Source organism: Nicotiana tomentosiformis, chromosome 9, assembly GCF_000390325.3.
Source record: "Nicotiana tomentosiformis chromosome 9, ASM39032v3, whole genome shotgun sequence".
Lineage (NCBI taxonomy): Eukaryota > Viridiplantae > Streptophyta > Magnoliopsida > Solanales > Solanaceae > Nicotiana > Nicotiana tomentosiformis.
In genome coordinates this window covers 56,608,580-56,621,263 of record NC_090820.1, presented here as the reverse complement: position 1 = coordinate 56,621,263, position 12,684 = coordinate 56,608,580, and the positions used below count along the sequence as shown (strand labels likewise).

Here is a 12,684-nt window from a genome sequence, read left to right as displayed (position 1 = left end):
CGAGAAGCTAACTTATCTTTTCCGGGAGCTAAGTTGTGAACAAAACATGTACTCCCAAAAACACGTGGAGAAAGAGAGTATAAAGGTGACTGAGGGAACAATACTGAGTGTGAAAACTGATTCTGGATAGTAGATGAAGGCATTCGATTAGTGAAGTAACAAGCTGTAAGAACTGCATCGCCCCAAAAACGCTGCGGAACATGGGACTGAATGAGAAGTCTGCGAGTAGTTTCAATGAGATGCCTATTCTTTCTCTCTGCTACCCCATTCTGCTGAGGGGTATACAGACAAGATGTTTGATGGATAATTCCTTGAGAGGTCATAAACTGCTGAAATTGAGAGGATAAGTATTCTAAAGCATTATCACTATGAAAAGTGCGAATAGAAACACCAAATTGATTTTTAATTTCAGCACAAAAATTCTGGAAGATAGAAAACAATTTAGAACGATCTTTCATTAGGAAAATCCAAGTACATCTTGAGTAATCATCAATGAAACTAACAAAATAACGAAATCTTAAGGTTGAACTAACTCTACTAGGACCCCATATATCAGAATGAACTAAAGAAAAAACAGACTCTGAACGACTCTCAGCACTACGCGAAAATGTGGCTCGGGTATGTTTTCCAAGTTGACACGACTCACAATCTAATCTAGATAAACTAGGCACCACCTTCTGAAGCTTGGATAAACTCGGATGTCCTAAATTTCAGTGAATTAGGTCTGGAGGATCTGTAACTGGACATGCTGTGGAAGGATTGAGTGAGTGAAGGTAGTAAAACCCTTGTGATTCAAGCCCTGTGCCAATCGTCTGCCCCGTACTGCAGTCCTGCATAATAAAAGAATCATCAATAAAATATATGCCACAATGGAGGGCACGAGTCAAACGACTAACATATGCAAGACTAAATGGATAACCAGAGACATAAAGAACGGAATCTAGAGTGACAGAAGATGAGGGATTAGTTTGTCCAACTCCTTTTGCTTTAGTTTGGAACCCATTGGCTAAAGAAACAGTAGGAAGAGACTACGAATACACAATGTTCGACAAAAGTAATTTATTACCAGAGATATGATTAGAAGCTCCTGAGTCCATGACCCACGGTCCAAGAGTACTTGACTTAGAAACATAAGCAAAAGAATTACCAGCAACGAGAGTATCAATCTGAGCAGCCGAGGCTACTTGTGGAGATGTCTGCTTACTTGCTTGATACTGAAGGAACTCATTATATTCCCTTTCAGATAAAGAAAATCCCTGGTTACCTGTAGTCTCGGTTTGAACAACATGAGCGTTTTTGGGTGGTCGACCATGTAAAGAATAATATATTTCACGAGTGTGTCTAAGTTTATTACAATAAGAACATTTGGATCGAGATCTCCCAAAACGACCTCCTCTGATTCTCCATAGCCTGAGATGTCCGATTTTCCATTGTCTGAGATGCGAGAATAGAGGAGTCAACAGTTGGTGGTGAGATCACTGTGCGACTGGGTGGCGCAGCAAGACGAAGCAGAGAGAATAATTCATCAATTGTAGGAACCGAATGACTAGCCAAAATTTGATCTCTCACTGAGTCAAGGTCATTAGGCAATCCAGCAAGTGTAAGAACTAGAAACATCTTCTGTCGTTGCTCTTGTTGTTGTTCAACACTAGCAGTGACTGGCATCAACTTCTCAAATTCCTTCATAACTGCCTGCACTTGTCCCAAGTAAGTAGCATATCCAATTCTTGTTTCTTTAAGCTTGTCATCCGAGATATCACATCATAAAAACGAGATATATCATTAGTGTATAAAGTACGAGCCTTCTCCCAAGCTGAATAACATGTCTGGAATGGACGAAACAAAGGCATTAACTTGGAATCAATCGATCGCCACAACAAACTACATAATTGAGCATCAATTTTCTCCCAGAGTGCTTTGGCTTTTTCATCTCCACCACTAGTCTTCTTGACTAGGTGATCTTGAACACCTTGACCCTTGCACCACAACTCAACAGAAGAAGCCCGGGCTAAGTAGTTTGAACTTTCCATTAAAGGTTCCGAAGTAATCATCAAACTTGAATTTCCAGAACCCATGTTTTTAGAACCAAAAATATGAAGCCCCAAAGACATTGTTGGACCAAATAGCACATACAATCAAGAACACTAAAAAGCTCACACGAATAGTGAAGAAAAAACACTTATCTCGCCGGAAACTGAATAGTCGCCGGAAAATAAAAAAGTTGTCGGAATTTGATGTAACATGGATGGATAGGCTCGGAATAGCCTCGCGAGCAAGCTGTCCAAAAGAACTTATGTTAGAAACTGACCGGAAAGCAGCTCACGTGCCGGTGCATGAGGAGATCTCGCTGGAATTTTCTTCCCTCTGGTCGGCACGTGTGTCCGGCGGGGTTTTTTGGGGTTTGGTCACCGGAGGGTGTAGGACCCTGTGGTGGTGTTGGTTTTAGCACAACACTGGAGGGAATGTAGATGACGCAATAAAAGTCCTAGAAGTCGCTGGAAATTGACACACGGCGACTGTCTGGCGGAGTTTTCTTTCCTGGATGTTTCTCACCAACGCTCTGATACCATGTGAGAAGTATAGTACGGAAAAGTTTTATATTTATTATCTTAAGTGTTGTACAACGCCCTATTTATATACAGTGATTACATAATAATAGATATCTACTTCCCGATGTGGGACACTATCCATGACTAACCACTTAACAGCTGCATTTCTCAAGTCATGACATGTTCACCACTATTTAGCATGGTAGTAGAGCAGATAGAGGTTTTGCGTTCAGTCTCACCACCACACAAAAGCTAAATTATTTTAACGTGCTTGGCCCAAGAAAAAGAATTAGCGCCGGCATGTGAGGGTCGTGTTTTAGACCTAAATAAATAAATAAATGGAAGTGTCTCCTCTCTAACATTTTAACTTTTAGATGAGGTGGTTCAATGCTATTCAGCAAATTTAATTTCTTTCGGAGCACAAAGATTGCTTATATCGCTTACCAAATGAGTGGAACTCATATATGTGTGCGGGTGTGCGAGCGTTCATGGGTATTTGTCAAAATACATATATTAATTTTACCCTTCTAAGTTATAATTTCAAAACTATGGTGTGACAAGATTGATACTTTCTTTCTTGACATCCAAACAGCATGGCAAACTTTACTCTCTTAGTAATGCCTCAATGAAATGAGAGTTCAAATTTCATTACTGTTCTCATTCAAAAGTTTTTTTTTTGGTTCCGCTTCTGATCTGTCTTTCGGTTTGCAGTGAGGTTGATGAATTGCAAGGAGAATTGGGAAAACATGTGAACCTTAACCAAGCTGCATTTGATTTTGTAAGAGGATCCTACATTTTTTCCGTAACAAGGATTAAATTTTCTTCCTTGACATATAGAAATCCCAAGCCGGAAAATTATTTGCAGATATAGAGGCAAGGAAGATTAAATCAATTGAGATACTGAACTCTTTGTTTATGCTGTTGTCTAACCGGTACTTTAACAGGTGGAGACCATATCAACTGAAGCTGATAAAGTAAACAGGGCATCACAAGACCCGCTAGAAGGTGGAGAATCCAAACATCAAGAAGTTGTCGAAATTGATTGGGCCTCCATTTCGCAGCATAAAGATATCATGAAACAGTTGGTTGAAGCAAGATCCTTGATGGAAGCAATGGAAGAGGAACAAGTTAAGCTAATAGAAGAGCTAGAGTTCACAAGGGAAGAAAATCAAAGGCTGTCTAAGCAGCTGTGTGAAACTGAAAGGGCTGGAATACAACACAGGCCTAAACCTGATAGCCATGAATCAAGAGGCTCTGTTTTTGAAAATCAGGACAGTAATGGAGACCTCTGCATGGTGGCTTTGCAAGCTAAGTTGGAGAAAATGTCCAAGGACCTTGGGGAGGCTCACTTGCTTAATAGCCAATATCTGGAGGATCATGCATTAAAGTTGTCAGAGGAACACCAAACTGAGTTAGTGCGTGAGGAAGTTGAAACAGAAACAACTAAAGCGATTCTTCATATGCAGGAAGAGATTGTTGCCATGAAGTCCGAACTACAGGAGAAATTATGCTTAATGGCTGATGAAAACATGAGTTTAAAGAACAATCTGGAAGCTAAAGAGGAAGAAATAGAGGCGCTGTGCATGGAATGGGAAATAGCAACTTTGGAGCTAACATCCTTTCTAGTAGATGGTTCTAAGTCCCTGCTAGATGCTTCCTCCCACATAGAACATATAACTTGCTCATTTCCTGACATCAATGCTTGCATTGGTGGACATGTTGAGAGAGCTGCTAAAATTTGTGTTGAGAAGGAAGAAACCATTCTTTTGTTAAGAAGGAGTTTGGAAGAAGCACAACGGGTCATATTGCAAATGGATGAGAAATTGAATTCTCTGAAAGGTGCAACAATGGCTTTTACTCAAGCTCAGCAGTTAGACAATGAGTCGAGCGACAAGGAAGCATTCCAGCTAGTTTCTTCTTTAGATGATCAAATCAGTAGGTTGGAATCTGTAGAAAAACATCTGCTGCACAAGGGGAACCACACCGCTGAGGTTCATGCTGCTTCATTTTCTGCAAATGATGGATCTGATAGTCTTGACAGAAACCTCACAAAAGGAGACAGTTCAAGTGAAAGTGTATTAGCATTGATAGCTAATGAAAATAATATTGAGTTGGCAATGTTAAAGCTACTGGAGGTGGAGAATGCTGTAAATGCTCTTTGCTTTGATGCACAAAACTATCTGTCAGGCCTCCAATCAGACGCCTATAAAATGATTTGCTTGTGCAAGGAGTTCAATCAAGAATTTCTAGATCTTATCCATCAGATGAGGAATAAGTTCTATGATCTAATAGAAAATGGTAGTTCTCAGTACCATGCAGTTGGATTTCCATCAAGTGATACCAGTAAGCTTCATGACCATAACAAACAGCAGAAACTGCTGCATCAGATTAGGTATGAACTTGTTGAAACAAACGAGAAACTGAATCACATCACAGCAAATCTTAGCAGAATTTTGAATTTGCATCTATGTCCTGATACAACTGAGGATCCAAGTGAATCAGATGGATGGACAACTGACTGTTTGGCTTCATGTTCTAATCTTTCAACTGAAAGTGTTGCTTCAGCAAAAAGGTCAAATACATCTCCCCACAGTTGTAATTCACAAAGCATACCGAAGAATTTGAATCTAGAAGGCACAACACTACTGCATTTGAGGAGGGATTTTAAAATGGCATATGGTGCTTTTGCCAAAATAAATGCTCAGTTTTATTCCGTTTTCAATGAGAAAGGAGAGGGCTCACCCCCAGTGATGTATCTCTCTGATTCAGCTGAACTTGCAAAACTGAATGACCAGCAGCCAATCAAGAATCAACAAAATGAAATAATTCAGGGTCATAAAATGATGATGCATGGAGCTGAATTTAGCTGCAACTACAGGAGAGAGGTAATACAGATGTCAAATAGTTTTTCAATAAACTTAAATTGAATTCTGAAACTTAACATCCTTTTATCGCTTAGGTAAGAAAAGAGGTCAAATTGTTGTGGTTTTATCTTTGTATTACTAGATAAAGTAGTTCCCTGCTCTCGTAAGTTCTGAAAATTCACTATTGTTTTCTTGGGGTTCATTCTGAGCTTGCAGGAAGAAACTGGTGATGAAATCACTGAAGAGAAAAACTTCTCTAAGAAGTTTGAGCTCGCCTTCTCAACCATCAAAGAAGTAGATTACACGTTAAATACTCTGGTTAAAGTGAATGAAAATGAAAAAAAATTGACTTCTATGTTGAGACGAGCAGAAGAGGAATTACTGGAGCAGAAAGCAAGCTTGGTTGAAGATGTCAAACAACTTAAGTCCTCCATTCGACAGAGAGATGAAGAAATAGGAATACTACAGGATGAGGCCTGTTGCAGCTTGCAAGAAATTTCAAATACAATGTCCTTGCTTGAAGGGTCTTTCTTGGATATGCAAAAAGATGTGGAGGAATTTTTGAAAACATTGTTTGCTGATGCTTTTAGAATGGCAGAAGAGACACTGAACCTCATTAGCAACTCAAATTTATTACTAGAAGGTATTGTTTTTGACACTATGAAGAATGGGATATCCTCTACTGTGCTATACCGTTGCGAAGCTATAGATTCTATACGTGACTTGGGGAGAAGTTGCGGAAGTTGTAATATTGGCATGATAATGGATAAAGAAGAACTGGATGGAATGACAAGCTTTGGAAAAATGGAGGATAAAGAGTTGGGTTTAGACCAGATTAACAGCAAAAATGAAAATTTGGAGCTTAGAAAAGAATTGGAACGAAAAGAAGCTTTGCTGAAAGGTTTGCTATTTGACATTAGCTTATTGCAAGAATCAGCTTCTAGCAGAAAGGATATCACGGATGAAGTTGAAAAGTTAATTGCAGCTTTGGATCAAGCTCAAAATGAGTTATCTACTAAAGAACATCAACTAGATGAAATGCTCATTCAGCACAGAACTCTTGAAAATCGGCTGAAAGAGATGGAGAGTGATCTATTTGCCTCAAAATCTGATCTTGAAGAGACTAGAAGAGAATCGGATACTTTCTCAAATCAAAACTCTGAGTTGAGAGCTCTTTTAGATGATCTTTGTCTGAAGAAGTCTCAAACAGAGGATGAGTTGGAAGAACAAAGAGAGATTGTGAAAAGCCTAGAAAGTGAAATTCTTCGGCTGACCTCCTCTGCAGAGAAACAACTGATACCATCGATGACAGATAAAGATACAGAAGATGATCTCAAGAGGGTAACTGGAGAAAAGAACCAGCTTCTTGAACAACTCCGGTTCCTGCAAGACAGGCTTGATATGGCATGTTCACTAGCTGATGAGAATGAAGCTATTGCTGTACAAGCTCACCAGGTTTGTATTTTCTGAAGAATATTTAACCAGTTAAACTTTGATGGACATGTCCTGCACTGATGACTTACTTCTTAATTTACCAGGCATCAGAAGCCAGTAAAATGTATGCTGAACAAAAAGATGAGGAGGTTAAGATTTTAGAACACTCAGTTGAGGAACTTGACGGCACCATAAATGTACTGGAGAATAAGGTAAGCCTTTCCACATTTTAAATATGTTCAGACTTGAAAATGCCCACTGTTCATTGGCCCCTGGCAAAATCAGGAGTAGTGCAACTTTTTAATTCAAGTTGAGCTCTCCTTTAAATGTGGAATGAGCAAGCTTTATTCTGTTGGTTTGATGTTAAGAAATTCAGGTCCTTTATTTTATCCCCTTTTTGAGGTACATGAAATGGAAGAAGAGGTAGAAAGAGATCGCCTGATTAGAGATTCATTAGAACTGGAACTTCAAGCGCTAAGAAAAAGATTATTAATGGTTGAGAACTCTCGAAGTATGGACATGAAGAGCTCAGGTGAACTGTCCACAAAGGATCAATTTTCGAGGTCAGAAAGTTCATGTGGTTTAATTGCATACAGGATGATTTGATACATAACCATGATATGGTATATGATGTGACATTGATCAAGAAACTATATGGCAGGTTCGTGGAGCCTACTGAGGTTTATTACCGAATAGGAGATCTTGAAGAAGAAAAAGCAGAGCTAACTAAAGAGGTAGGTTCTTGTGTCACAGGTTGATTTCTTTCATTATAAGACTTTTTGTCCAGCCATATTTTCCACATAATACTTAGCTTTGGTTTATATGCTGTAGATAGAACAATACAAGGAATACATTTCAGAAATCTTGTTGCACGCCCAAGCCCAAGCATCACAGTATCAACAAAAGGTATTGTAAAGCATAGCAAGTCCATATAACCTATAGTTGTGAGCAAGTAAATAACAAAATCAAGTAGCAAAACCTCTGTATCTCTAATTCGTTTCTCAGGACGAGATTTCAAAATCCACATTTTAAGCCTAGTGCTAGGGAATCCACTGAATTTACTTCAGGCATTAAAATTAATTCTGCAAAGTGAAACTTATGCTGTGGCCGAGGGTCTATCAGAAACGGCCTCTCTACCCCCAGGGTAGGGGTAAGGTCTGTGTACACACTAGCCTCCCCATACCCCACTCGTGGGATTTTACTGAGTTGTTGTTGAAACTTATGCTGTGAGTTTCTACTTATGGAAAATCTTTGAATATTGCCCATACTAGACTTAAAAATTTCTTTGGACTCACAGCTTTTTATGGGAAAGGAATTTATAATTACAATTGGAAAGGAAAAACCATTTACAATCTTCTAATGTAAGTTCCACGCTAGAGACTGCACAGTCCACTTGGAGCTGTAGCCAAATCTCTGTGCCGTAGTTTTCTGTATGGTGATATGATGCTTATAAATTTGAGACAGTTACCAGCTCTCATTTGCCATTTATGATATCAGTACAAGGAGTTGGAGGCAGTGCTGCATGGACTTGAAACTCACTCATTAAACACACTAAATGGAGGACCAACTTCAGATAAGACAGAGAAGTGCTCAAGCTCAACCAGGACAAGAGGTTCAAGCTCACCTTTCAGATGCATTTCCAGTTTGGTTCAGCAGATGAATAGTGAGAAAGACCAGGAACTGTCAGCAGCTAAATTTCACATAGAAGAGCTAGAGGTGTTACAGGCTCAAAAACAGAAGGAGGTATGTACTTTTAGATAATAAAGTTTTTCATGCAGGAGTCATATATTAGACATGGTAGCTGCAGAAAGCTAATGCCTTTGCTCGTTCCTAAAGATGATACTTTAGCAACTTTTGGGATATTGTAAATTTAGTAATCCACATCAACCTTCAGTCTGAGATGTTATCACGAAATCATATATAAGCATGAATAACAATAGCTTTTAACTGCTCAGTTCAAATCTCATCAGTAACACTATGTAACGTGTTCTCATTTCCTTAAGCCTTGGTGTGCAAAGTTACTTGGTACTTGTACTTGTACTGGTGGGAGAGTGGGAGGTAGCAAGAACCAGGTGGATTCCTAAGGCAAGATTAAACCAGACACCACCGTTAATGAAAAAGAACTGCCATTTTACTGCTAAGCTCTACAAAAAAATGGGGAATTCTGTCACTGTACATATTTTATATGTTGCTCCTCCTTAATAGGAGTAAAGGCTATTGATATATATTTAAGAACTTGTGAAGTATATTAGCAAAGATCTAATAGAGGCAATCTATCATGACCTTGTTCCATTCCATGAACTGAAGCAATTAAATAGGTTGCACAATTTAAGACCAAATCACGAGTGTACATGACTTAAGTGGCAGATATGCAATTGTATCTCATCGCCTGTTGATATATCTACTTCTCATTTCAGAAAACCAACAAAGTTACTCTTGGTTATTGTCTCAACAGTGCTATAACTATCCGTTCATCTTCTGCCCTTCCAAGTTTCAAAGAGCTCCTGCCGCTTTTATATTATAACTAGTTTCTAGGCACGCGCGTTGTGCTTGTACCTCACATTATTGGGTACCAATATAAAATAGTTTTAAAGATATGTTTGAGTTATAAAATTAAAGTCGATAAAAGAAAAAAATGCAAGTTTGTTAATCATATTTAGCCAACTCAATAAAGCAAGAACCCTGATTTATAGAAATCTTCGAATCTTTATTGGAAATTCGCTATATGAGTTATGTACTTGCTTTACAACTCCAAACAAGCATGCACATTCTAAGAAGATGGAGAAATATCTTTAACATGAGGAATCACAATTAAAACATGAAAAAATATCTCTAAGCTTCTTTGCAGTGAAAATATATGGCGTTTAACATGACCATGCTTATCTTTGATCTTGGAACAATGACGCAAATAAAAATAAATGTAACAAATAAATCAATAATTTAAAAATATCACAAAAGTAAAAGAAAAGGACGAAGATGTTATGTGGAACATCAATACATCAAATATTGATATCAAGTAAAAACAAACAAAAGACATAAGCTAAGAGTGGTTCACAAAAGAGGAAAAAGGAAAGTAAGGACATCAAACAGAAAAAATAGCTTTGCTGTTACACAAATTGAATCCATGAGATCTCATCATAAGAATATTTTAGTCAAAAGAAATAAAAAGGAAACTACTAATAAGTCATAAAAACATCAAGCATAAGCATTAAATTATATTTCTTCATTACTATGCTTCCGAAATGTACATGGCATAGTATGTCTAATTTCCCATGCTATGATACTGGATGTATTATAGAAAGTTCTTCATCTAAAAATGTCATTGCAAAACTAATTGGAGTAAATGAATTCTCAGGAAAGGGAAATATAAAGCCACAAAAGTTGATCCAAACAATTCTTTGACTTTTTATCTCCCATTCATTCCAAATGTAACCTCCCCCGCCCATTCAGTCGTCCTATATTTCCTTGTATTAAAGATGGAACTTTTAATTGCCACATTAATATTTCATGATCTTTAGTTGTGAATTCACACCATTTTTTTTTTTTTTTGACAAAGAACACCATTTACATTGAACATATTTTTAATGCCAACTTAAGTTTTCCTACCACTCCAAGTTAGACTTTATAATCCAACATCAAATATCTGAAATTAAAAAGTTCGTATAGAGGAATAGAAAGGAGGGAGAAAGAGGCGTAAAGCATTTAATGAGAGATATTTTAGAGGGTAAATTAAGAGGGTGATATGGTCATTCAATTTCTGAAGGATATTTTAATAAAATAACTTCAACTAAAAGTCCTCGCATTTACAATATAGTATGATTTGATATGATTACTCTTTCTGCACATATTTATGACTCTATCTGTTGTCAGATTTGTATGCTGAACAGTAGACTGGCTGCAACAGAAAACATGACACATGATGTAATTCGGGATTTGCTTGGTGTCAAGCTGGACATGACTAGTTATGCAGTATGTTCCCAACTAAAACCTCTTTATTTTCTTGTGTATTTCTGCTTCTGAGTTTTAAAGGACTTTTTTTCTGTATGTTCTAGAATTTGATAAAACAGTATCAACTGCAAAAATTTGTAGAGGAGGCTCAGCAACAATCAGAAGAGCGCATTGCAATGGTATGCTTAGTAGGAAACAAATACTTATTTTCATTGTGAGCCTTACACTGGTTTATGTTATTACAGGAGCGACAACTTTCAGATCTAAGGAGACAAATTGATGATCTAGTTGAAGAAAGAGAGAGGTAAGTTACTTTGTCTTCCTCATTCTTAAATTTAACCGGTACTGAGTAGACAAGGAATGATATGTCATATTAGTAGTATGATTGGCAGTGGAGTGTCTTATTGAATGAGAGGCCAATCAATTAAATAGTGTTTCTCTTGGAGTTACTCAAATTATCATTCAAGTTCTTCCAGAAAGTGCATAGGATTGATAAATCTTCTAGTATTTGAGAATAACCAGTATAATATTCTACTTAGATTCTGGTTGTAGGATGCTATATGATGGGTTCTGACTATTTACCAATTTTTAGATACATTTTGAAAGTGAAAAAAAGTGAGGCAGACGTGTTATCATCCCAGATGTGCATAGAACAGTTACGAGAACGCGATCAGTTGCTGACTGCTCAAAATGAAATGCTGACAGTATGAACTTTTCTTCTCTTGCCCATATTAGGAGATAAATGTTATACTGGTGCATTAGTTAATAATGATATTGCTGTTCCATTTCCCACCCTGTGTTCACAGATGGATAGAACCAACTTACAGAGAAAAATTGTGGAACTGGATGATATGGTTAAAAGGCTCTTGAGAAGACAGACTCAAATGGGTGCCTTGGCAAGATTGAAAGAAATTGATCTTAGCCAAAGGCTGGGTTGTCCTCAGAAGTTGGTTTTAGGAGCAAGGGACAAACTTTCTCTGGCTCATGAGGCGGATAACCTTGGTACACGTGACAACCTGACTGGTTGTGGTAAGGAAACAAAATTGAGGTGAGCTCAATATAGGTTTGGCATGCGGGAGTCTCTGCAAGGCAGCTCCTATGTATTACAAGGATAAACAACTGCCAAGCAAAGAGAGCAAAAAGCCTAAACTTGTCAATCACAGGCAGTCTGCTCAGAATCAAGTTTCATAAGTTCACAAAAGCAAATATCACTAATAGAAATTCGGAGCTGCAGATAATGGTTTAATGTGCATATAATTGTTAGTATTATTTTGATGGAAGGTAATTATCAGTTGTATCATATACTATATGTATTTTTTTCTTAGGTTGGGGTGATATTGGCTTGTTGAGTGTCTTTGAGTCCGTAGGAAAGTGGTGACCAACCTCCTTCCTGAACAGCCGGAATTGGGACAGAGCGTGTGGTTATTGTCATAGCACAAATTCTAAATGTTTGTAATTATTTCTGTAATTACATATCAAAGGCAATCTATGCCGATACGAACTACTTCAGAATTGAAGTGTAATTGGTGTATATTAATTGGTGTGTTTACTACATACGACCAGATCCCCATCTCTATTTTACAGCATTTTGTACCTTTTTGTTTTGTTTTTATAAATAATAAAAGTATTGTCCAACTCTATAAACTTCTGAACACATTACATGCGTGAATTTGAAAAGAAGCACATGAACTATGCAGAGGAGTATCCCTTGGACGAAACCTGAAGTATCTAGAGCACATGCAGGCCCTCATGCACCACACATTCGCAAAAGGTGTTACAGATGGTTGCCGACCCTCTTATTATGTAGGCAATGACAGTTGAGGGGGACTGCGCTATAATTGATTATCCAACTGAACCTGAGGTACTGCATTTTTTGAGTGAGTAAAAGA

General features: G+C 37.8%; 1 protein-coding gene across 2 annotated transcripts in view; it reads left to right on the top strand.

Annotated features, from left to right (window-relative positions):
- The window catches only part of LOC104088101 (kinesin-like protein KIN-12C), a 38,327-nt gene extending 25,978 nt beyond the window's left edge, over positions 1 to 12,349 (top strand). Inside the window, exons 18-30 of one of the 2 annotated variants that reach the window (XM_009592721.4) lie at positions 3,261 to 3,327; positions 3,494 to 5,434; positions 5,630 to 6,868; positions 6,952 to 7,059; positions 7,250 to 7,410; positions 7,509 to 7,581; positions 7,679 to 7,753; positions 8,345 to 8,590; positions 10,718 to 10,816; positions 10,900 to 10,974; positions 11,041 to 11,099; positions 11,388 to 11,499; positions 11,602 to 12,349. In XM_009592721.4, the coding sequence (XP_009591016.1) occupies positions 3,261 to 3,327; positions 3,494 to 5,434; positions 5,630 to 6,868; positions 6,952 to 7,059; positions 7,250 to 7,410; positions 7,509 to 7,581; positions 7,679 to 7,753; positions 8,345 to 8,590; positions 10,718 to 10,816; positions 10,900 to 10,974; positions 11,041 to 11,099; positions 11,388 to 11,499; positions 11,602 to 11,847 (4,501 nt within the window). In that variant the 3' untranslated portion in view covers positions 11,848 to 12,349. Of the gene's footprint in view, positions 1 to 3,260; positions 3,328 to 3,493; positions 5,435 to 5,629; positions 6,869 to 6,951; positions 7,060 to 7,249; positions 7,411 to 7,508; positions 7,582 to 7,678; positions 7,754 to 8,344; positions 8,591 to 10,717; positions 10,817 to 10,899; positions 10,975 to 11,040; positions 11,100 to 11,387; positions 11,500 to 11,601 lie in introns of those variants that run through there. The other variant, XM_033653948.2, reaches the window with a different exon arrangement.
- Positions 12,350 to 12,684: the final 335 nt, after the last annotated feature.